Source organism: Diadema antillarum, unplaced genomic scaffold (assembly GCF_040938485.1).
Source record: "Diadema antillarum isolate AM-2024a unplaced genomic scaffold, OU_Dant_1.0 seq00000413_RagTag, whole genome shotgun sequence".
NCBI classification, from domain to species: Eukaryota; Metazoa; Echinodermata; class Echinoidea; order Diadematoida; family Diadematidae; genus Diadema; species Diadema antillarum.
Genome location: NW_027271399.1, coordinates 1,643,816 through 1,666,296, shown reverse-complemented (window position 1 = coordinate 1,666,296; position 22,481 = coordinate 1,643,816). Strand labels below are relative to the sequence as shown.

At 40.2% G+C, this 22,481-nt stretch overlaps 1 protein-coding gene across 1 annotated transcript; it reads left to right on the top strand.

Moving 5' to 3' along the window:
• The first annotated feature begins 211 nt into the window (after nt 1-211).
• LOC139732339 (MAM and LDL-receptor class A domain-containing protein 1-like) lies at nt 212-20,917 on the top strand. The gene is made up of 19 exons (XM_071643209.1): nt 212-432; nt 2,630-2,895; nt 5,145-5,232; nt 6,189-6,335; nt 7,042-7,307; nt 7,748-7,838; nt 8,981-9,145; nt 10,049-10,317; nt 11,385-11,475; nt 12,076-12,270; nt 13,509-13,786; nt 14,539-14,629; nt 15,022-15,225; nt 16,408-16,670; nt 17,446-17,507; nt 18,175-18,335; nt 18,780-19,060; nt 19,348-19,438; nt 20,565-20,917. Exons 1-19 carry the CDS (start codon nt 234-236, stop codon nt 20,828-20,830), a joined length of 3,474 nt encoding a protein of 1,157 aa, XP_071499310.1. The 5' UTR covers nt 212-233; the 3' UTR covers nt 20,831-20,917.
• Nucleotides 20,918-22,481: the final 1,564 nt, after the last annotated feature.

The window sequence follows — 22,481 nt, the reverse complement described above, 5'->3', positions numbered from 1 at the left end:
GGGGGATCCATGTATGCAGACCTAAGTTTCCAATGTTCTTAGGTAAGAGTGTGCAAGAATGCATGGAAGGTGAAATTGCGATACTCAGGTGAGCGCGTGACCCCCGGGTCTCTTGTCTGCCTGTCTGTCTGTCTGTCTATCTATCAATTTGTATCCGTCTCAGACTAACTAATGTTGAAACCCCCTTACTTTTTTTTTCCGTCACAGCGTGTTCTCAGGATGCTACCACTACGATGGCCACCACGCAGACGGCAGCCCCTACGACACCACCACCACGACAGTCACTCGACTGCACGTTCGAAGACAACAACGACGGGTTTTGTGGTTTTCAGCAGGACACTGCGGACGTCTTTGACTGGACTCGGCACGCTGGAAAAACGGCGTCGGCAAATACGGGACCCTCCGTGGACCACACATACGGCACGGGAGAGGGTGAGCAGTACGGATTCTGCATGGCGCATTAGAGGGTTAATGATGATGATGATAATGATAATGATAATAATAATAATAATAATAATAATAATAATAATAATAATGATAATAATAATAATAATAATAATAATAATGATAATAATAATGACAATGATAAATTCTTATTTACCCAGGGCAGCCTCTTCAGTGTTGCCACTGTTCTTTCCAGAGGGCCCTGCCATTATTATTACCCTAGCGTTGCCAGGTACCCATTTATACACGTGGGTCGAGAGGGACATTAGTTTTGTGGGTAAAAACATCTATAGTCCAAGGACGTAAGCACTGGACGGGATTCGAACTCGGATCCTCCGATCGGGAGTCGGGAGTCTTATCCACCATGCCACAGCGCCACAAAGGGTAATTGTCACTGGTGTAAAGATAATGCTAATGGTATAGGCTTACAGGCACGTTTGAATAGGTGTCTGCGATTCGTTTGCAAAATTCTCTCTAGGGCTTTTTACACTTGTAAATTTTTGCTTAGTCCCGTACCAACGGTGGGGCTAAGGGGGGGGGGGGGGGGGGTGGGGGCGCCTTAGCCCCACCGTTGGTACGGGACTATCCTTAGCCCACTTTCTGTTTACACTCGTTTTTGCCAAAGTGGGCTAGCCCCACCGATAGTCCGGTACTATCTGGCCCAGCAAAATAGCAGGGTTAGCACCGCAATTGCGGTGCCAAGCAAGTGAGTGTAAACAGAACGAAAAAATAATCCGTGGCTAAGCGACGGAGACGAAGTCCGACCCCCACTGACCAATCAGAAACGAGGTAATCAAGTGCTGCCGGTGCGTGCGTGTACGTGCACAGTGCACAGCGTAATCATGAATATTCATGTGGTTTGGAAAGTCCGGGGCTAAGAAATACGAGTGTAAAAAGGTCAGTTTTCTCCTTAGCCCCGGACAAGAGATAGTACGGGACTAATTGGCCAGTGTAAAAAGCTGAAAAAAATTGGTACGGGACTAACGATAGTCCTGGGTCAGAGAAAGTCCGGAGTTAAGAAACACAAGTGTAAAAAGCCCTCTAGTATGCAACGTTGCCTTGGAAATGAGCTTCTCTTCTCTACAGTTTACCTATATGTTTATCTATTTCGTTTTATTTTCATAGGGTAGCTCTATGAGTTAAAAAAAAATGATTTACAAAGGGGACCTGCATAAAGACAACACAAAATAGGTCGAAGTACATACAAAGTTAATTACAGTAACTTCACAGTAAAACAAAGAAAGCAATTATTTCTAACAAGCTGCATACGAAATCAAAATTTAAAGGAAAATGGATTACAGGTGAAAGACCACTTTCAACCTGCTTGTAATACATCGAAAGGGCCTATTATGAAACTATTAACTTAGTGCTGGCTTCATTGAACGGTCAAGTCAATGAATGGCCATCGCATTTCAACTTCAAAGTGACTTTATCACAGAGGTACAGTCAATTCAATTCAATTCAATTCATTTATTTTCATTTTTCTCTTTTTCCAACAGAACATAACACAGTATAAATTAGGAATTATATCACAAAGGTATACATACAACTTGCAAATGATATCAAATGATACAATAATAAAGTTACATATACAATTGTATATGCATGTATACTTGCAAAAATAATACAAGGTTATGTTTCAGTTGAGAAAAAGAAAGAATTGAGAGGTCCACTAAAAAGCAAGCTTGTAGATTGTGAACCACACAAAGATATAGAAGTGTGGAAAGACAGTAAAATCAGCACCAACGCCCCCCCCCCCCCGACACGTTATTTTAGCGTCACAATCAAGTTTTCACGAAAAACTTCAGTGATATCTACCAGAAGCCAGCCGGTAGAATGAAGATGATGCTCTGTATCAGATAATGATGTGTGATGGTTTGATAACACATCAACGGTCATAACATGTGGGGGAGGGGTCATCTCGTAATTTACAAAATAATGATGAGTTTAGCATTTTTTAATGTAAAGCTCGTTAGACGAATATGAAAGGTCATGATTTCGTTAAACCAATTTTTCAATTTATCTGACATTATTGAATGACATATTCTCTGTTGCACGTTTTTGACGTGATTCTTGACTTTGTATTATAACAAAATCAACATTTCAGTTTCAGTTTGTTTTATTATACGTGAAATTGAAATTAGATGTTCTTTGAGATTTTGCAACTTTCCCGTCCTCCTTCCAGGTTACTACATTTACACGGAGGCATCGAACCCGCGTCGGCCAGGCGACATCGCGAATTTGCTCACCCCTCCCCTGGTCGCAAACGGTGGCGACAAGTGTTTCAGTTTCTACTACCAGCTCAACGGGGAGGATGTGGGGAGTCTACGCATACTCTTCCAGCGGGAGAACAGCACTGATCGGGATACGCTGCGAGAGTGGAGCGGGGACCAAGGCACCGTCTGGCAGAAAGCCAGCATAACCATTTCTCAGCGAAACTACGCCTTTCAGGTAGGCTTGATACGATTTTCATTACCCTTCCTATTGATATGAAATTGTCTTGACATGTTTTTATGTCTTTGTGGTACCGCTTGGTCGCAGTATTGTTTCCCCTTCGGCAACATATCACAAGAAGATGATCATAATACTTTAACAAAAGATTTAGTGATCATCATATTTTTGCACACCATATGAATACCATTCACGCTTTTTGGAAAACAGAAATTAGTTGCGTGTGCATTTGTGAGAACAGGGCCCTCAGTGGTGCAGTCTGCAATTTTTCATCTCTCTCTTCAATCTGAACAGGTGGTAGTGAATGACTTTTAATATAAAACACCAATGTATTCAATGGAGTAACAAGAGAAGCTATAAGGGTAAACCAGGCATGAAAGTTAAGGTCTACCTGTGCTCCTGTTACAACTGACGTATAAAAAAGCAGCACCAAAAGTTAAAAGATAAGATCAATAATGAGAAAATGCTAGAGATGTCAAGAAAGTGTGTTTAAAGGTGATGGCTAGTAACTGATCAGTGGGGATCAGTGGGAATGCTGGGGGATGATTGTTCCAATCCTTGTGGGATTCATTTAAGAGTACATTATGTATGTATTGTTGTGTGAAAATTATTTGCTTCAGACTGTCAGAATGGTCTCATATTCGAGTAATGTGCAGTTTAATGTTTCCTGGTTGGCATGCCTGGTCAGTGACGGGGCGATAAAACTGCACATTACTTGAATATTAGACCATTCTGAAGCAAATAATTTTCACGCAACAATATATATACATATATATTATATATATAATGTACTCTTAAATGGAACAATCATCCCCCAGCATTCCCACTGATTCAAACGAACGATGAGGGCAGCAAATGTTGTCGGTATTGGTATCCAGCGTCTTCTCAATACGATGTTCCTTATTTAAAGTGTGGAAGAAAGAAGACAAACGTTTTGAAGGTTTCCATGGTGGTAGATAATTTAGGGGTGGATGGTTTCATGGCACACCAAGTTCTTTCTTGGATGAGAGTGTGGTCCTGAAGACTATTTGACAAAGATGGACTGGCAGCCCTTATCCCTTCTGGGCCCTGTTTTATGAAGAGTTGTTATTGATTAGTTGATTTCTATCATAAATCTATGGCAGCCTGTGTGTTAAGGAAATTTATAATCGATCATTTGATTAAACAGGGCGTGGTCCCCAACGGTCACCAGTTGAACGGGGCAGATCCCATCATTTTAGATTTATTGCCACTTGGGCTAGTATGAGATGGTCTACTTTCCAGTTCGTCTAACACCACTACGGTTAAACGCATTTGATCTACTATCAATTTCGTCTAATGCCATTTGGTCTAATCTTTACTTGGTCTAATGCCCAGTTTTGGCTAATCAAGGTTTCGTCTAATGACCAGATGGTCTAATTGCAATTTTGTCTCCTTGGATTTGTTTTTCCACCCGGAAGCAGACCAACTGGTAATGAGGCTAATTGGCAGTTGGACTAGATGTTCATTAGACGAAATGGTTATAGACGAAACGGGATTAGACCATGTGGGTTGTGACTATGCTGTTAGACGAAATGGGAGTAGAACAAGTAATAGATCACCTTATTTTATACTCCAAATGCATTCGCCAGATTGTGGGGATATCAAGAGCACAACGCTTTCATTTAAATGACACATACAAATACACTTTTCGAATGTTCCATACTCTCTAAAAAAAAAATCGAGTGAAAATTTTCACTCTAAAAAGAGTGAATACATAAAAGAGAGAATTTCGAGTGAAATTGGAGTGAATTTTGAGTGAAAATGCTCATTTTCACTCATTTTGGAGTGACGTCAGGGATCACTCGAAGATTTTGGAGTGATCACTGACGTCACTCCAAAATGAGTGAAAATGAACATTTTCACTCAAAATTCACTCCAATTTCACTCGAAATTCACTCTTTTTTGTATTCACTCTTTTTAGAGTGAATATTTTCACTCGATTTTTTTAGAGAGTACACGCGCCTCCATCATGCCAAAATCATATCAACAATCCTACATTTTCCGAATCATATCATCTTAATAATTTGATATCTTTCAAATGAGAATTTCATAATTCATCCGCATCTGTGTGACATGTACTTACTTATGTTATCGACAATGCGATTAACTTTTCTAGCTGTAATCGTCTAGAATTAAAGTAGTTCAAGTAGAATTAAAATGATCCAAGCACAGTTATCATGACACAGATTTAATCACTATATGTTTTATCTTGAATGACTTTCCCACAGATCATCTTTGAGAGTGTTGTAGGAGAAAGCTACCGCGGTGACGTGGCAATAGATGACGTAACGTTCGAGGATTCACCCTGTCCTCTAGGTGGGTTTTTGCTGCAGTGCAATTTTGGTTCACTATCCGTGTCAAGGCGCTTTAAAGGCATAATCTACCATTTGCAGATGAAACAAAAAACCACCTTTGTTGCTTCAGAATAGATCTGAATTGTGAGTAAGGGATAGAAACGACCAATGCAAAAATGTTAATCAGTATGAGGAATGTCGAGTATTTTTAAATACACACAATTTGAACGATTACAGTTATGGTAAAAATAACATTATTTCTGCTATAAACCGTCTGCAGTTATGGTCTATTGAGAAAAATAGTGACATTTTCTCATATTTTAGACTTTATTGCAAAGTTTTATATGGTAAGATGTTTGGTGAAATAACTGACCTTATATGCAGCAAATGTGATAACTCCAACATTTTATTAATCACTGCTCTCATGGGTAAACAATGTATTCAAGGAGCAGCGGAAACGTTCTGCGTCAAACAAGCTGATCGCAATAATATTTGTTTTCATGATTATTATCATTATTATTATTATTATTATTATCGACATTATTAAAATAAGTTTCTGTCATAGGTCTAATATGTCTTCGGTTTGATTTAGGACAATCCTCATTCAGAGAGATGCTAAACATTGCGAAAACAGATGAGATTAATAACGATAATCATAGGAGAGAGCCCCAAATTGGTTATATCAAATTGGTTCTGCCTACATGGTGAACTGTCTTCTTTATTTGCCATGTACAATACTATGTCATTCAGTATTCAGTATTACCTATCATCAAAACTTGGTTGTATTCTGCAGACTGTGTCATGTTGCAAGTGAAAATTTAAACGAATTTGCCCGGAATTCCATGTCAATGGAATATAATGTACATGTAATCAATTATAGTCGTAGGACATGCGAGAGGGCACATTTTGAGATGTAACCCTCTGTTTAGGGAAAAAAAATGTTTGTTTGTATTTTCACTTAACCTCCACCAAATGTAGAGACGCTGATGTGCACGTTCGAAGACAAGAGGATCTGTGGGTTTACCCAGGACAGGACGGATGACTTTAACTTCTACTGGTGGAAAGGACGGACATGGTCTTGGGGAACTGGGCCGCGATATGACCACACATTCAAGAACTCGAGCGGTGAGCGGTGTTCTTGTTTGTGGGGTTATTCCACCTCTGTTCCAGATAAATGTCGCAAACTGTCATGGAGACAAAATCATGTACTATTGAGTGCTTCATTGTTCTAGTGCTCTGCTTCTCAATCGGTGGGCCGCGAAGCTTTCGAAGATGTTCCGCGATGTCGATCAAAATGATATAAAACAAATCCGTACTTGATCTAACTATGGGCCTCGAAATACATTATATGAGGCAAAGTGGGCATCGGGCAGGACAAAGTTGAGAAGCGCAATTCTAGTGCATAGTTCATATTCAAAAGAAGTTTTGTTGTGGTATTTGATCGCTTCACGTCTCTTCTCGCAATTGAAATGATGACGTCATTGCCTTACAGCTCTCCTGTTGGCTGACGAACATATGATGGAGATTCCTTCCTGATAACTTCCGCATCTTATTTTTTACTATCATTATTATTATTTTTTTTAAGTGAAGCTTCCATGGTGTCTTTGTGTGACTTTTCTTTATGTATCATTCTGAATGCGTGATAATGTCCGTTGTTTCATGTACACTGAGTATGGAAACATGGGCTGGTGTGAAGAGAGATAAAATAATACCATCAGCATCGAAGACTTTTGACCGAAGTCACTAACATGACTCGATTGAACATGGCATCCATACTGAATTAACCAAGGCATGCTGACCTCTGGAAACCATTCGTCTGTTCTGAAAACAGGTCACTACATGTTCATGGAAGCTTCATACATGCAAGATGGTCACACTGCCCGGCTGATAAGCCCGCCGCTAATGGGGTACTCCTCGAAGCCGTCTTGCATGATCTTCTTCTACCACATGTACGGCTACGAAGTCGGCGAGCTGAATGTCTACATCAAGAACGAGACGTCTGATGCCCTGGGAAATCCGGTCTGGAGCTTGGCCGGTAACCGTGGCGACCGATGGAGGGCAGCAGAGGTCCAAATAACAACCCCTCTTATTCATCAGGTGTGTGGGATAAATATATCGTACAGTAATGACGGATGTTTTATTTTGTGTTACATACATTGCATCTTATCCCTCTCCGCTATAGATACATTCGTATATTCGAATAAAGTTGGGGGGGGGGGGGGAAACAAGTAAAGCTTGATTTGATAGTATGTCACTATTGATAGGACGGTATCGGATGTTCTCTTTTGATCTTGAGATAGGCCTACGTGTGTTGACATGTTGGAAATGGCCGACGTTATATTAAAAAAGAACATGTTGATGTTAACGCAAGTAAACCATGACAGCAGGTATTTTAAATGCCATCTTCACCTTCAGATATATTCTGCTTCTAGAACTGAAGAAGTTTCTTTTGTTGATTATTTGTTTGCTTTTAGCGGAAGGCTATTGTATCAGTATGTACTATTTTACTTACGATGTGTTGGCATCTCCTCCTTCAGGTTGTATTCGAGGCGGTGAGGGGAGAAAGTAGTAGCGGAGATATTGCTATTGATGACGTCAACATAACTTTTGCTGAATGTCCCGGACACCGTGAGTGTTCTGTTTTTATTCCTGTCAGTTTACTTTTATCCATTTCCTCTTTTCTTTTTCTTCGGAAATGCGACCTCAAGCTCTAGCCAACTATGGTTTCTGTTGGCGGTTATGATGGTAGTGTTGTTTTCAGCCTAGTATATATATATATATATATATATATTTGCCGTTTTCTTGAGTATGGAATCTCATCGTGATAAAAATCATAAAAGGAAATGGCAACAAATTACGCGCAAAAAGCTCTCGATTTAAACAAAAAAGAAAAGATAGTTGGTTCAACGTTTGACGGTGTTGTTGTAGCATGATTTTAACACTTTTGTATTTATCAAAAGATAATCGATTATAAATTTCCTTACCACACAGGCTGCCATAGACTTACAATAGAAATCAACTATACGATTAATTTTATAACTATTCATAAAACAGGACCCAGATATGTATAAGTAGAAGCGAGAGAAACATAAGCTCTGGAGACTGGATTTGTTACATTTTTCAGCTTAGTTTATTTCTGGAGTTTAAAAGTTTTAACTCAAAACTCCAAAAGTTAACAAGTACAAGTCGCCTTCACAATAATATCAGAGAGAAATCTGAAAGTGGCATGCTTCCATGATGGATGTTGAATCAGATCTCTCCTCATGACCTTAAGAGGAGAGGCGATCGGACCGATCTTTCTGTGCAGGGTTTCTCGGAAATAGATGAGGGAGGAAGTGGCTTTCACCTTCTCAGTAGTTGTTTAATTTTGGTGAGTGAAATGGGAGAGTAGCGTTGACCTTTACCAAGGAAAGGACCAATGATTTCGTAACTGATAAAACAGAGAGAATGAAAGTCTCTTTGTTCTGCCAAAGTAAACTTTTAACATTTATAGGAAGGTGACTTGTTGTAAAATGAAGAGGGGATTTAACTCCCATTTCTCTTCTTGAAACGAAATTAAACTGAATAAGATGGATCTGCCTTTAAATTAATCACTACATAACACTACATCAGGCAGATTCTATAGGGCTCGTGCCATTTCACAACTTGATGAACGTTGTGCGTTATACATCCATGTATCGTTATGACGGCGGGAAAAAAAAAAAGACCAACAGGCCAGAAAATAGACTGATAGTGCTTATAATTTGCACTTCACTACTTTTGCCCCATAGACGTGTATAGAAATGAAAGCAGCGTGACGTGTCAGTTTGAAGAAGCGGAGTTGTGCCATTACAAACAGGACAAGACCGATGATTTCGACTGGAGATGGACAAACCGCGGCACATTTTGGCGTTTCACTGGACCTTCAATTGACCACACGAGGAAGGATGAACTAGGTAAGGCATACTAACATTTCTCAGTATGTTTTCAAATACTTCTGTTATAGCTTTTCCCTTTGCTCTATTACATGTGTTTATGATCAGAAGAATAATTGCCGATGGATGATCGACATCACCGTTCGTCACACAAAATTCACACTTCGCAATGATGACACAGATGACCATTAAGACGAGGGAGGGGATGTCCTAGCCAACTTTATTTCAATGAGGACGCATATCAAAGAAATAAAAAAGAAGACAATTTACGTTATAAAATGCTTCGTATCTTTATCATGTCTTTCGTTGAAATTTCTTTGCGATAAGCTAATCATTGCAACTTGAGATCATAATATATAATAATACAACGTATATATGATATATCCTCTAGCCTCCCCCTTTAAAAACAAAACAAAACACGAAATTATGCAGGAGCACGAAACAAATACGAAAGATCCTAGAATTTTACTTTCTTTTGCAGTTCAACACATCGCTGGTACCTCAGTTTATTTTAGTGCGAGATTAATTTTGTTTCGCCTGCAATGCACTCTTGTCGAATTGTAGCTTCATATTAAAAAACAATGTATAAAGTTTGGTGATGATTTATATTGATGATAGCTGCCCCATCTATCCTGTCCATGTTCATCTGTTCTCGATGAACTGCATCATTATCATTATCATTACATTACATTACATTACATTACATTACGTTACATTACATTACATTACGTTACATTACATTACATTACATTACATTACATTACATTACATTACATTACATTACATTACATTACATTACATTATATTACATTACATTACATTAAATTTCATTATTGTCTTTGTATACAATCGGAGATATTTTGATAAACATGATCGTGAGAGCGTGAAGTTTAAAGAGCTATTGTTATTTGTTCTGGTACGCAGGGTTTTTCGTCTACATAGATGCTACATTTTCAGGGCCGCGAGACGCTGTGGCCAGATTGATATCGCCTGAAGTTCCTCCCCAGCGGCGCAAGTCCTGCGTGGTGTTTTGGTATCATATGTACGGTAGAGATGTGGAAGAGCTCAAGGTTTACATACAGCCGAGAGGCGAAAGCCTGCCCAGCACGCCGGCGTGGAGAGAAAGCGGTGACCATGGCGACGTGTGGCACAGGGCAGCCATTGACATCAGCCTACGTAACATAGCCTTCAAGGTAGGTCATCAAGGCACTGAAGGGTTATAAAACAAGATGAGACATTGACCTCTGTTTCTTAAAATAAAAAGAAAAATCAAGGGCAATAAACCAATAAAAATGTGAGCTTCACCACGTGAGGTGGTGCAGGATGTTGATATTTACTTATCATCTCTTTAAGACCACCATAGCGCTTTGCTCACCTTCTTGTATCCGTTATTGCAAGATGTACGTTAGTCAAATGATTATGCTTCTGTTCAGTACTTCGGTGCTACCATAATAATCTTCAACTCGGACGTTACACCAAGATCCACCTCCCGAGGCGATGTTAATCAAATAATCATCGTCTGCGAGGGAGATGGCTACAAGAGCGATATCTTTATCGATTCCAATCGGGGATATGTAAAAAGTGCTAACGAAAAAGACTATCACATGATATGTGATAGCATGGATGCTGGGGGAAATTGTTAAGCAATCCCAATGGTCAAACATAGTTACTTGTGAGGTCTATAAACGCTGATATCCTCCTCAAAGACAGTGCGTTCATATCATATTTACGCTTTATAGAGTTGTAGGACACATTAGAGATTGCTCAATTTCAAAGACGTTGATGATTATGGTAGGGGTCTGCCGCGTCCAAAATATCAAACCCTACTGGTAGGATATTGAGCAACATTTGCCTAAGCGCAAGTAGCAGGAACAAAAATACAAACAAACAACGAGCGCTTGGAAACATTGTATTAAGTGCATTACAAATGTGTTATTATCATTATTATTATTTTAAAAAAGAACCTGCCGCTGCGTTCATTTTCGTGATGAATTTCTGTTTAACTTCTGTTTTTCGACTCTGGTTTAACATGCGTGAAATTCACCGAGCTGAGACTGCATTCTCAATTCTGCATTCGATGAATAGTCTTTGTTTATCTTGAAGCAGTATTCACTTATCTTAAATATAGCAATACTTTGTCATATATAATATATATATATATATATATATATATATATATATATATAAAACTTCTTTGGTCCTATGGATTCTATCTTTTAACCTAATACATGTTTATTTTTACTTCACATACTCCTCTCAGATTGTCTTTGAGGGCAAACGCGGAGCACATATCCGTGACGATATTGCTCTCGATGATGTGGAACTCTTCCAGAATTCACCCTGCCCAGATTGTATGTATGAACTATACACGCTTTATGTTCCGTTTGTTTGCATTGCGTGCTGTGTGTGTGCTTTTTGTACTCATGTATTTCGTGCGTAGATCTTGTGACAAGTGCGTGTTCTGCGTGTGTATGTGCTTGTGGCTGTTAGTCAGCCGTCTTTCAACTTTTCAGTTCCACGGTGTATTATGCTTTGTACGCGATGTCAGTAGATTTTTAGCACTGTGGTCCTAGGTCCTACAAGAGTTAACGCCGCCGAAGCCATTTTCACGTGACCAGTCACCATCACTCCTATCCCTCGTTGTTTGCTCTGGAAGGAAAGAAAGAAAGTTGAATTGAAAACTCTTCTCCACACAGAATCTTTCCCATTCATCATTATTATTTGTTCATAGAATCATGTAAAGACTAATCTATTAGCAAATCTTTTTTTTTCGCCAAACCTGTGTGCTCCATGAAAGTATCGATGCCATGCCGAGCAGGGTGACATTGACTCGTTTGAGAGTGTTCTTGTTATCCTCTACTCTCCCTCCTTTTATCCCTCTATCTATCTGACCATCTCATTCATCAGCTCGTTTCTGTTCACTTTTGTTCGTTCATCGATGCCGGCCACAGTTTACACCACCCCGCCTGCCCCTACCACCCTCCCGCCGATATGGAGAGACATCAGTTGCACATTCGAAGAAGGCTACTGCAACTACACTCAGGCATGGGACGATATCTTCGACTGGGTGAGACACCAAGGCAAAAACACCTGGAGCTTTTGGGAACCTAAGCTCGCCAAAGACCACACCCTAGGGAATTCTCAAGGTAAGCTGTTTTCTTCTCCTCCTCTTCTTCTCCTCCTCCTCCTTCTTTTTCTTCTCTGCTGAATAAGACATTAGCTCTTAAAGGGATCGTATAGTTTTGGTTGAGACCTAATTTCAGGTTTCTAACATTTTTTGGTGAGATAATCAGAAACCTCTTATGAATGTAATTCTATGAGGAATTCAACGTTTATTTGATGAAAATTGGTTTTGAAATGTCTGAGATATCAAAAAACAGCGATTCTACTAAAGTGTGGGACCCACACTTTATCACGATCGCTTTGTTTTACTTTGTTCTTGGATGTTTCAGTCATTCTAAACCCGATTTTCATCAAATAAACTTTGAATTCCTCTTAAAATGGTATACTCTGTACTATATAATAAGTGTTTTCTTGGTGTCTCGCAAAAATTTAATTTTTATCTCCACCAATACTGTACAATCCCTTTAATCGGCCAGATGACAAGATTGCTAATGATGGATAGTCTTTGTTCCATTATTTTGAATCATCGCTTCAATGGGGAAGGGGGGGGGGGGGGAGGGAATCAAACTGTTGATGTATGTCATCCTCTACACAAGAAAGGTTCATGAACGTTTTTACACTCATCGTCCTCATTGAACAGGTAGATGAAAGGTCTAGGAAAAGAATAACAATAAGAATAAATTTACAAGATTTCGCTGACTCTAAAGCAAGCGTAAGATGGTAATGAGATATTTATGAGCCGTGAAGAGGAAGTCATTTTTGCCTAAAAACTAGGCCTATATGTACATATAAAATACTTTGTTTTGAATCATATCTTTGCTTCCACAAAATTTAAAGTCTGTTGTAAATGACTAACGTCAGATATTAATGCAACAGTTTTCAGAAACTAGCGATTCATAGTTTTGTTGAACTGCATTTTCTCAGACATGAGCAAGGAAGGATTACGCAATGAAAGTCATTATGTTTTTTTGTTTTGTTAGTGTTTAGCATTCACTGATTTTAGAAAATGTTAATCATGGAAATGTAAGCCGACGTGAAATGCATATGACAGAGTGAGGAAGGTATTTCAGCAGGTACCTTGTAACACCGTACTCTTTCAACGAAAGAGTACGGCCAGGTTACACAGTACTGTGTGAGGTAAATTCTGTAGAGATGAAATTATACTTTACTGCATGCGTAAAGTATTATGACGGGACCGGCCTTCCATGATGTCACCGCAGTGTGGCATTTAACACTATGTGTCTTGTATCAATCTCCATAGGATATTTCATGATTATGAACAATATGTGGTGGTTCTTCCACCGCCCCAACGACATGGCCCGGATGTACTCGCCACTCCTACAGGAGTCGTCCACACCTCGCTGTCTCCAGTTCTTCTATCTTCTTAACGGTTGGATCCCGGAAGTCTTCCTGAACGTCTACGTTTTGCGCTACGGTGACACACTAGCCTTTGATCCAGACTTATCTTACGTTGGACACAAGGGCGTTGATTGGCAAGAGGCTTTGCTCGACATACCACCCTCAGATTATCCAGTCTATGTAAGTAAGGCGCCTGGTGCGTGTGGTGGGTCACTTTGCTAGCAGCCAAGGAAAAAACAAAAAAACCAAAGAGATTTACACCTGTAAAATCTCTTTGGAAAAGACACTCCCATAACTCCCAACAAAGAACGTCATGTACGTCGCAGGGACCCCTTGGAACGGGGAGGGGGGGGGGGGGGACTGTAGCCCCACCTCCACTTTTTTGTCTCATAATGATAATCATCATCATCATCATCATGAATTAAAAAAAAAAATAATCGGGAGGGGCGGGGCCCACAACACCTATGAATTTCCAAATGTTCCATTCTACATTTTCCCGGCTAACCAGGGTGAAGGAGGGGGAATTGACTGTGACCCCCCCCCCCCACCCCCACCCCCCACCCCCCCCCCCCCCAAAAAAAAAAATGTTCTGCAGCCCTTGTGTAGTTTGGCCTTGGCCCAAACTCCACAAATTGGTCCTCTTACTGTGGGATCCCCTTATCTATATTCAGGGACGTATGTCCTATTTTCTGACTTACTTTGATTTTGATCATACTATTATTGTATGAATTTGGTACATTGTATGTTTATTTCAGCACCTATTCCCATGAATTGAAAGTGGTGTAAGTTCAAAGGTCAAAGTAAAGTGGTTCATTTCAGGTCGTGAATTCACTAAAGCTTAGAATTTCCATGAGTGTTGATACAAGTTGATGGAATTCAAAAGGAGAATCATTGAAAACTATCATTTTTTTTTTGTCGTCTTCCTTTCACAGATTGTCTTTGAAGGGGTGCTGGGCCGGCTTTGGTGGCACCCAGAAACTGGTTTGGATGACATCACTCTGTTGGAAGGAAAATGTCAAAGAAGTAAGGCAAACAATTTCATATCATACTTATCTATACTACTCCTATCATCCCATCATATATCCCATCATCTCCTTACCTGCATTGTATATAGAACGTGCAAGTGTATTTTGAAACCTTTCAAGTTGAGAGACAAATACTGTGAAACGCTGCAGGTATAGCGTGAAATATATCAGGTTTCCCTGTTTGACCCGTCAAAATACTGAATGAGCGGTGGAAAGATTATTTGCCAGGACGAATCGAAGTGTTGCTTGAAAAATATAGTGTGTGTGTGTGAGTGTTATCATAAAATAAAAAAGTGTGTGTGTGTGTGTGTGTGTTTGTGTGTGTGAGAGTATAGAAAATACGGCGTAATTATCGTCAGAATCTTCCTGGTTTTTCTCCGTGTCCATCAGGTACAACAGCCCCACTTCCCATGCAAGCGGATTGTGACTTCGAAGGAAAAGGCGAAGCGGCCCTATGTGGCTTTACTAATAAGAGAAAATACAGAGAATATTGGTGGTACCGAGACCAGGAATTCAACTGGATGATGAATTCGGGAAACACGAGCACACTGGAGACGGGCCCCCCGTCAGACCACACGTTTAGAAATGCAACAGGTAGGGTGGGGTCATCCCACAAGACCGACACCCACGAGTCATACAGCCCACGAGTTCGACATCGAAAAGAGGTCCATGAGTCATACAGCTCACGAATCATACAGCCTATGAGTTCGACGCTAGGCAAATAAAGCCCATGAGTTCGACAATAGGTAAAAACAGCCCACGAGTTGGACAGATACAACACGTTACTTATGTGTCGGTCTCGTAGTGTCAAACTCATGGGCTATATGACTTGTGAGCTGTATAACTCATGGGCTGTGCTGTATGACTCGTGAGTTCTATGATTCGTGGGCTGTATGACTCGTGGGTGTCGGTCTCGTGACGTGCACCCGGTAGGGTTGACCTCATTAAAGAGATATTTAGCAAACGTTATAACCGTCAAGATGACTTAAAACAGAGTACACAAAGTGCAATAGAAGTTGAATGAACTGACATAAGTTTAGAATGTTAGAAGTGTTTGTGTGATAATACCAAACTAGATAATTTAAGGGGATTTCATTTCAACCATTACCAACAAATTGTGTCTCTTGCAACATATTTATGTGCAAGAGTTACTTAGACCGCTCACGTGATATTCTATCTCCCATGCTATGTGTATTTCTCCCCTCTGAATGAGCAGTTGTTGTTATTGAGTCCACTGCTTGGGAATTCTAACTGTGGTTTTCCCTCTGACGTTCTTCCTTTTATAATCGTTATGCTAATGTGTTTCTTCATTACGAGTTATGAGATAGGCGGTAGAACATCTCGCGAATTAATCTACATCATGCAGCAACAATTATACCCACTCAGCATGTCATCAAGTTTAGTAAAGGATTCATAGTATGAGCTAGAGAGGATGGTGTACTTGGTCTTCTCTGGATGACTACGCAGCGAGTATAGGAGCACTGTGTATTTCGGAATTTAGGACCAGGAAAATATTCTTAATAATGGTAATGACTCTCTGTATACATCCCTTTGATAACACATGGAATACTCGATGGACAAGAGATTCTGAAAAGAGTGAAGGAAATAACGTTTCCTTTTGATGAGTGTGTTTATTTTCTTCGTTCTTTCACATAATGTTGGGTGTTTCTTTGTGGTAGGCTTTCTCATTATCTTAAACTAAATATTCAGAAGTGATGTTTTCATCAACCTGACTGCAAAATAAAATGAACCTTTTGCATCGACCCCTACTTACAGGTCACTACATGTATATGGAAGCATCGCAGCCACAACGCCCCGGTGACCGAGCGCGTCTCATTTCTCCGCCCCTTAGCAGCAATGGCCAGCGAATCTGTCTGCATTTTTATTTCTACATGAAAGGGCGCGACATGGGGGCGTTGAGTGTCAAGTGGCTTACCCCTACCGCTCCGGAAAAGGAGATTTACAGGGCGAAGACTAAACTTGCGGATCGCTGGCAGTCGGCCTACGTTGATATCTCATTCGTATCCGACAATTACCAGGTCTGTATGCCTCACTTGATGTAGTCCCACTTTTAGCCTCTCTCATGCTTTGCTGTAAATAGAATCGCGGACGAAAAATACGAGCTTATTTCAAGACAGCATATATATATATATATATATATATATATATATATATATATATATGTGTGTGTGTGTGTGTGTGTGACTGTGTGTGTGTGTAATTTGTGGGTGGGTGTGATGTGGGTAGAAGTGACGGTATAAAATCGCATGTGGGAACCTCTACGGCATAACGAAAGGACATTCATTGTTTGTCGACTGAGATTGGAGATGACAGCTGCATTAATGTCTGTAGTAAACATGTTTATTTATTAGTCATAGGCATCATTGTATTCCGTTGTATCGACTGGTAAATTGCAGTCAGATATACAGGGAATAAGTATGTTTTCCCCTCCTGTCAACTGCTTTGGTCATAATCGACCTAAGCTCAAAATAAACATCCCTTACTTCTTTAACCATTCAAATGAATTTACACACGAAATAAAGCCAAACAACTTGAAAAGAAATGCAACACACAAGATTTCGTACTTTCTTATAACAAACTTAAGTGAAAATTCATTTAAGATATACAATATTTTGTTTTCTCGATAATTTTTTTGGAGATAACATTTTGATCATTCGACCAAACTTTCGTTCGGCGATTGTTTGTACATGTATTTACACCTGATTGATTCGAATTGAATTTGGTAGAATAGACTGAGATTGCCTAACACTGATGGAGAAAAGATAATGTCAAATCTGTTTGATGTCTTGGCAGGTGATCTTTGAAGGAGTAGTCGGGAATGGTTATCGAGGAGATATTGCCATCGATGATATCAGGTGAGTTTTTCCAATGGAAAAGCTAATTTCCTCTCGATGCAGTTAAGAAGGCCCTTAGTATCGAGGACATTAAAGGGGATGGCTAGTACCTGATCAGTGGGAATCAGTGGGAATGCTGAGGGGTAATTGTTCCAATCCTTGTGGATTCATCTAAGAGTACATTATTAATCTATTGTTGTGTGAAAATGATTTGCTTCAGAATGGTCTCATATTCTAGAAATGTGCAGTTTAATGTTTCCAGGTTAGCATGCCTGCGTACAGTGACGGGGCGATCATTAATGGGCTGTTAACGATTGGAGGGGGCTTCAGCTTCTTTTGTTAAAAAAATAATGATCATAATGGACTGTGATAATGATGATCTTGTCAGGTTGACCAGTTAACTCATATCGGATTATACGGAGAGCATGAAAGTTCTATTGTTTTTGGGTGGTAGAAGGCTTCTTTTGTGTAAAAACAAATTATTATTTTTGTTCTACCACCCAACGTTCTTCCACCACGGAAGCCTTTAAAGATCTTGTTTTTCCCCAGTGTTTATGTATATTCTTTTGAACTACAATAACCATGATCTCGATGAGATATTATCGCTTGTTTCATTGTTCGTCGGTTTATTTTTGACACATTCCACTCCGAGCATTGTATAGTTCCAACCTGAATTTATATTGCCCAGGTTCTTACCAATGCCCTGCAGTGGGTACGAAGCAGAAGTTTCCTGCGGCTTCGACATGGGGTACGAAGACTGCTTCTTCCGCCAAGACGACGTCAACCTCCTGGAGTGGCTGTGGTTTGACTCTGTGGGTATAGACCCGTCGCCTTTAGCAAATATCTCAGGTGCGGACGGTTCCGTCGGATTTGGAAGAATGTTCATATTCTACATAATTATCTGTGGCCATATCCGTGAACGATATTTTTAATTTAAAAACTAGCAATATTCGTAGAATGGAAAATACTTTCCGTGGATAGGTGTTACCGGAGACTACAGGGTTGGACAGGGTGATTTCAGTCTTCTTCATCGCCAAATTATACGAATGAGTACTTGACAACGCCAGGAAAATAAGAATGGCAGGGCCTATGGGAGAGTCGGTGCCATCGCCGAACATGTTTGAAATATAAATCGCTTCGCTTTACAGACCTACAAAATCTATTCGTCACAATAGCCTTATTGTAGTAGTAAGGTGAATTGCAGACACAGAGCTGAATTCTTCCAGTGGAATACTTTGGTATAAGTCACGTTTTCTTTCTCACACACACATTCTCTTTCCAATCAATTCACAGCGCCGGTTGGTTCATTCCTATACATCACCAGTAGCTCCATGGCCACCGCGAACTCAGCTGTGCTCCGCCTCCCCAAACTGAGGAGACTAGACATGGACCACTGCCTATCTCTTGATGCCATCGTTCGGGGCGACGCTAAGGACGCGGCCCTGACCGTAGCTGTAGAATACACCAATAACACATGGCGCCCGCTCTTGAAATTCTGCTCCCTGAATGCGTCGCAGTGGACAACCTTTTACCAAACGATCGACCTCGATCTGATACAGGAAGATCCCTTTCAGGTTTGTCGATACGAACTTCTTTCAAACACACCTCCCCACCTTAAATGATAGAAAACAAGTTTGATTTGAAGGAGTATGATAATGAGATTGTATTTTTTTTTTTTTCATGTAAAACATAATTGTTATAAAATATGTACGCAACTATATCTGTTATGATTCGACTGCACATACTCTTAAGTGCTTCTGCTCGTTCTATCTATAGAGATTTTAATTCAGTATATCTTACACACATTGTTCTTGTTCTCCATTATGTTTTTTTTTTGATCTGCGACTGTGTTGATTTTCAGATAAGACTCTCTGCAACAATCACCAATAGCAATGGAAACGCCATCATTGCGATTGACAACGTCACTCTTTCACAGGCGTCGTGTGACGTAGGTAAGAGGGGAATTCCGCGATATTACGATATCTTAGGTTATGAAAAGGAGTATATTACATCATCATGAATCGGAAATGACAGAATACTCAAGGTATGTCTACCAACTCGCACTCGAGAAATAAACACAATATGCGTAATTTTAGGTAGAGTTATTCAGGGAACAGTCAAACCGGTTAACCGTACGTCATGTTTTCCTATACAGTGTATGTGCTTTCCTTGCGATAGCAACAGGGCAATCGTGTTGGTTGACATTCTTGGGCTAATGGCGGAGTTACCATACTTGCTGCCACACCAGATAGGCAAGTGTACTGAAGTGAAGGCCAAATAAACTATAACGGCAGAAGGGATTGCGTCGTAGAGAATGATTCCCTTCTCGACAATGGTGCAGCTCATAATCGCCGTAGAGGGTGCTAACTGGCGCAGTTTCAGAAAGCGCTATAGTCAAGAGGAGTAATTATCTCTATTCAGCTTATGAACAAAAAAATACATGTAGATACATTGTAGATGGGTACCAAGTATACAGATAAACAGATATCTTGATAGATAAATCTCCTGATCGTTTTTTGTTATGACTACTGCAATTACTTTGGTTTGAGAGCTGTAATCAGCCTCTTTGTGTTGCTGCCTCTGGGCGTTAAAAGAACCCCCAGAGTGCACCCAAATTTTTACACTAAATCTCATTTCCTACAGTAAGTTCATAAAGAGAGGAAATGAAGAGACGCATCCCTCACATCAGAATGTTGGCAACGATTTGATTCTGATCTATGTGAAACCACTAGGTAATAACATCATTAGGCAACATTATTGGCAGAGAGAATGGTGTGGATCTTTATGGGCGATGATAGTCATCACCGGGGCCCGTTTCATAAAACTTGTCATCAGTGACAAGTTGTCATAGATGTGACAAGCTACAGAAATCCTTGCATCTGATTGGTTGAGACCAAATTTGTCACAGAAATGTGGCAGTTGTCACTGATGACAAGTTTTATGAAACGGACCCCGGATCTACTTCGTAGGGATCGTTTCGCCTATACGTTCCTGACTTCTTGTGCACTAAGCATTAATTTGGTAATATAAATTATAAATGACCATTGTGTTTTCTGTCCCTGTGACTTTTATTTTCAGTTAAGGCCAATGCTCGAAGCTCAGGGGGACGTGGTGGTGGTGGTGGTGGTGGTCGAGGGAGTACCGCTCTCGGGGCCATTCTTGGCCTCGTCCTAGTCGCCGTAGTCGTCATGCTTATCGCCGCGTGGTTCTACATTCGTCGCTCGGGTGGTTTCGGCGATACGCCTTTTGCCATCAAGTACAAGAACAAGGAGGACAACGCGAATCCGGTCACGCTATCCGGCGAAGCGGGTATTTCGAACCCGGTTTACGAGAAATCCGCCTGATAATGATGGAAAGGGAAGAGTTGTTACAGACGCGAAAAAAGTGTAGTCATAGAGTTGATAATTTGAAATATGAGTAACCTTTACTGCACTATGTCAGGAGAGGTTATGGACTTTGCAATGGGAGAAGGACCAAGACGAATTTCAGATTTTCTTATTTATCTGAATATCCCATCTCGTGTATAATGACGACTTTGCGTCGATCGAATGTTCGTTGTGGTGTCAATGCTTTTTCCCCTTGCCATGTCTCAAGTGATGGCAGTTTTTGTACCTCTTGAGCTTAAAATGTACCAAACAGGTTTTAGAGTAAAATTAAAGCTGTCACTCTTTCTTAAAATCAGTGAAGGTTCAAAGATTGCAAAATAAGTTGAAATCCGCCCGAATGACAAATGATACACTAGAAATGATATCTGAGGAACACAGCAGCAAATAAAAACAGTGAAGCACAAGGAAATCGTTTTAAAAGTTTACCATGCAGACTAGTAGTAGGTAGTTGTTTCGTAGTTCCGTCATGAAAAGTAGACCTTTCCGCCGAAATATTATTCTGTTACAAGCCAGGCTGAACGTCACTCTGAATACCATTAACCTTGTTTACGTGTGGTAACTATTACGTAATTCTATCAACTCTTGTGTTGCTCAGAATTTCATTTTGTGAATATGTACATGTACATTTCCCATACTGTTCTTTTGGTTACTTTTAGCGACTTAACATAAAGGCTTTCCGAGATTTGTTTAAGGTTTTGGAGGTATTATAGGATCGGGGAGGGGTTTATGAGAAGGATGGGGGGGGGGGGGGGGGGGGGGCGTCCCTCCTCCCTGCTTCTCCCCGACCTCCTCCCTAATCAATCCGCCATTTATTCTACTCAAAACAACCTTAAAGTAACCCAGTGCCTCTTATAGCAGTTACACGAGCTTATTATTTGTGCTGGACAAAAGAATTGAATTGAATTGAATTGAATTGAAATTTGGTGAAAACAAAGATGAAAGCAGTCATTGTACGGGTCCACTCCTCTTCTCCGCAAGGTGTAATTGTACAAGACTGTTATGAGCAGAAACATTCCGGCGGTTCTTTTATGTCACCGATCATCATTCCAATTTAGTGGATGAAATTTATTTTCCGCAATTTCGCCCGATGTACTTCTTCCCTTGAAATGATGGTAAGGAAAGCAGCAAAAAAATTGTATCAATTCAAATACCAGCACCTAGCGGTGTAGCAAGACATCGTCATCGATAAAGTCCACTTGGAATTTTACTTTACTCTCACGAGTTAATTCTAATTTCCTACCAGCTCTGACTTCGAGGAGAAGTGCTTAGTTCTCGAAAATATTTGAATTTGAAATCAAGATGACAATTTATCCCGACAGGATTTTGTGAATAGATTAATGATATTGGACCAGCGAATGGAGTAAATACCACAAACTGATAATGATAATGCTGTAGCTATTTTTATTGTGTAAACTGATGTATACATTTGTGAAAGTCTGTGGAAGAGATTAACCTCTTATTAATAAAGAGTTTCTGAGATTGTCGATTGAATTATGACAGAGCGTATCCCACCATTAAGACTAAGCAATAAAACTTCGATCTCGATTGGCGTCTTAAATTCTGTAATTTATCACGATACTCAAACGGTTCAGATATCGTGAGATGTTTC

What these genes read in the sequence shown, in the direction of transcription:
- LOC139732339 (XM_071643209.1), top strand. Translation starts at nt 234, where the DNA reads ATGGCCACCACGCAGACGGCAGCCCCTACGACACCACCACCACGACAG. An exon ending in CACGAGGAAGGATGAACTAG is followed by an intron (nt 9,146 to 10,048) that starts GTAAGGCATACT and finishes TCTGGTACGCAG; the next exon opens with GGTTTTTCGTCTACATAGAT. An exon ending in GCCTTTAGCAAATATCTCAG is followed by an intron (nt 18,336 to 18,779) that starts GTGCGGACGGTT and finishes ATCAATTCACAG; the next exon opens with CGCCGGTTGGTTCATTCCTA.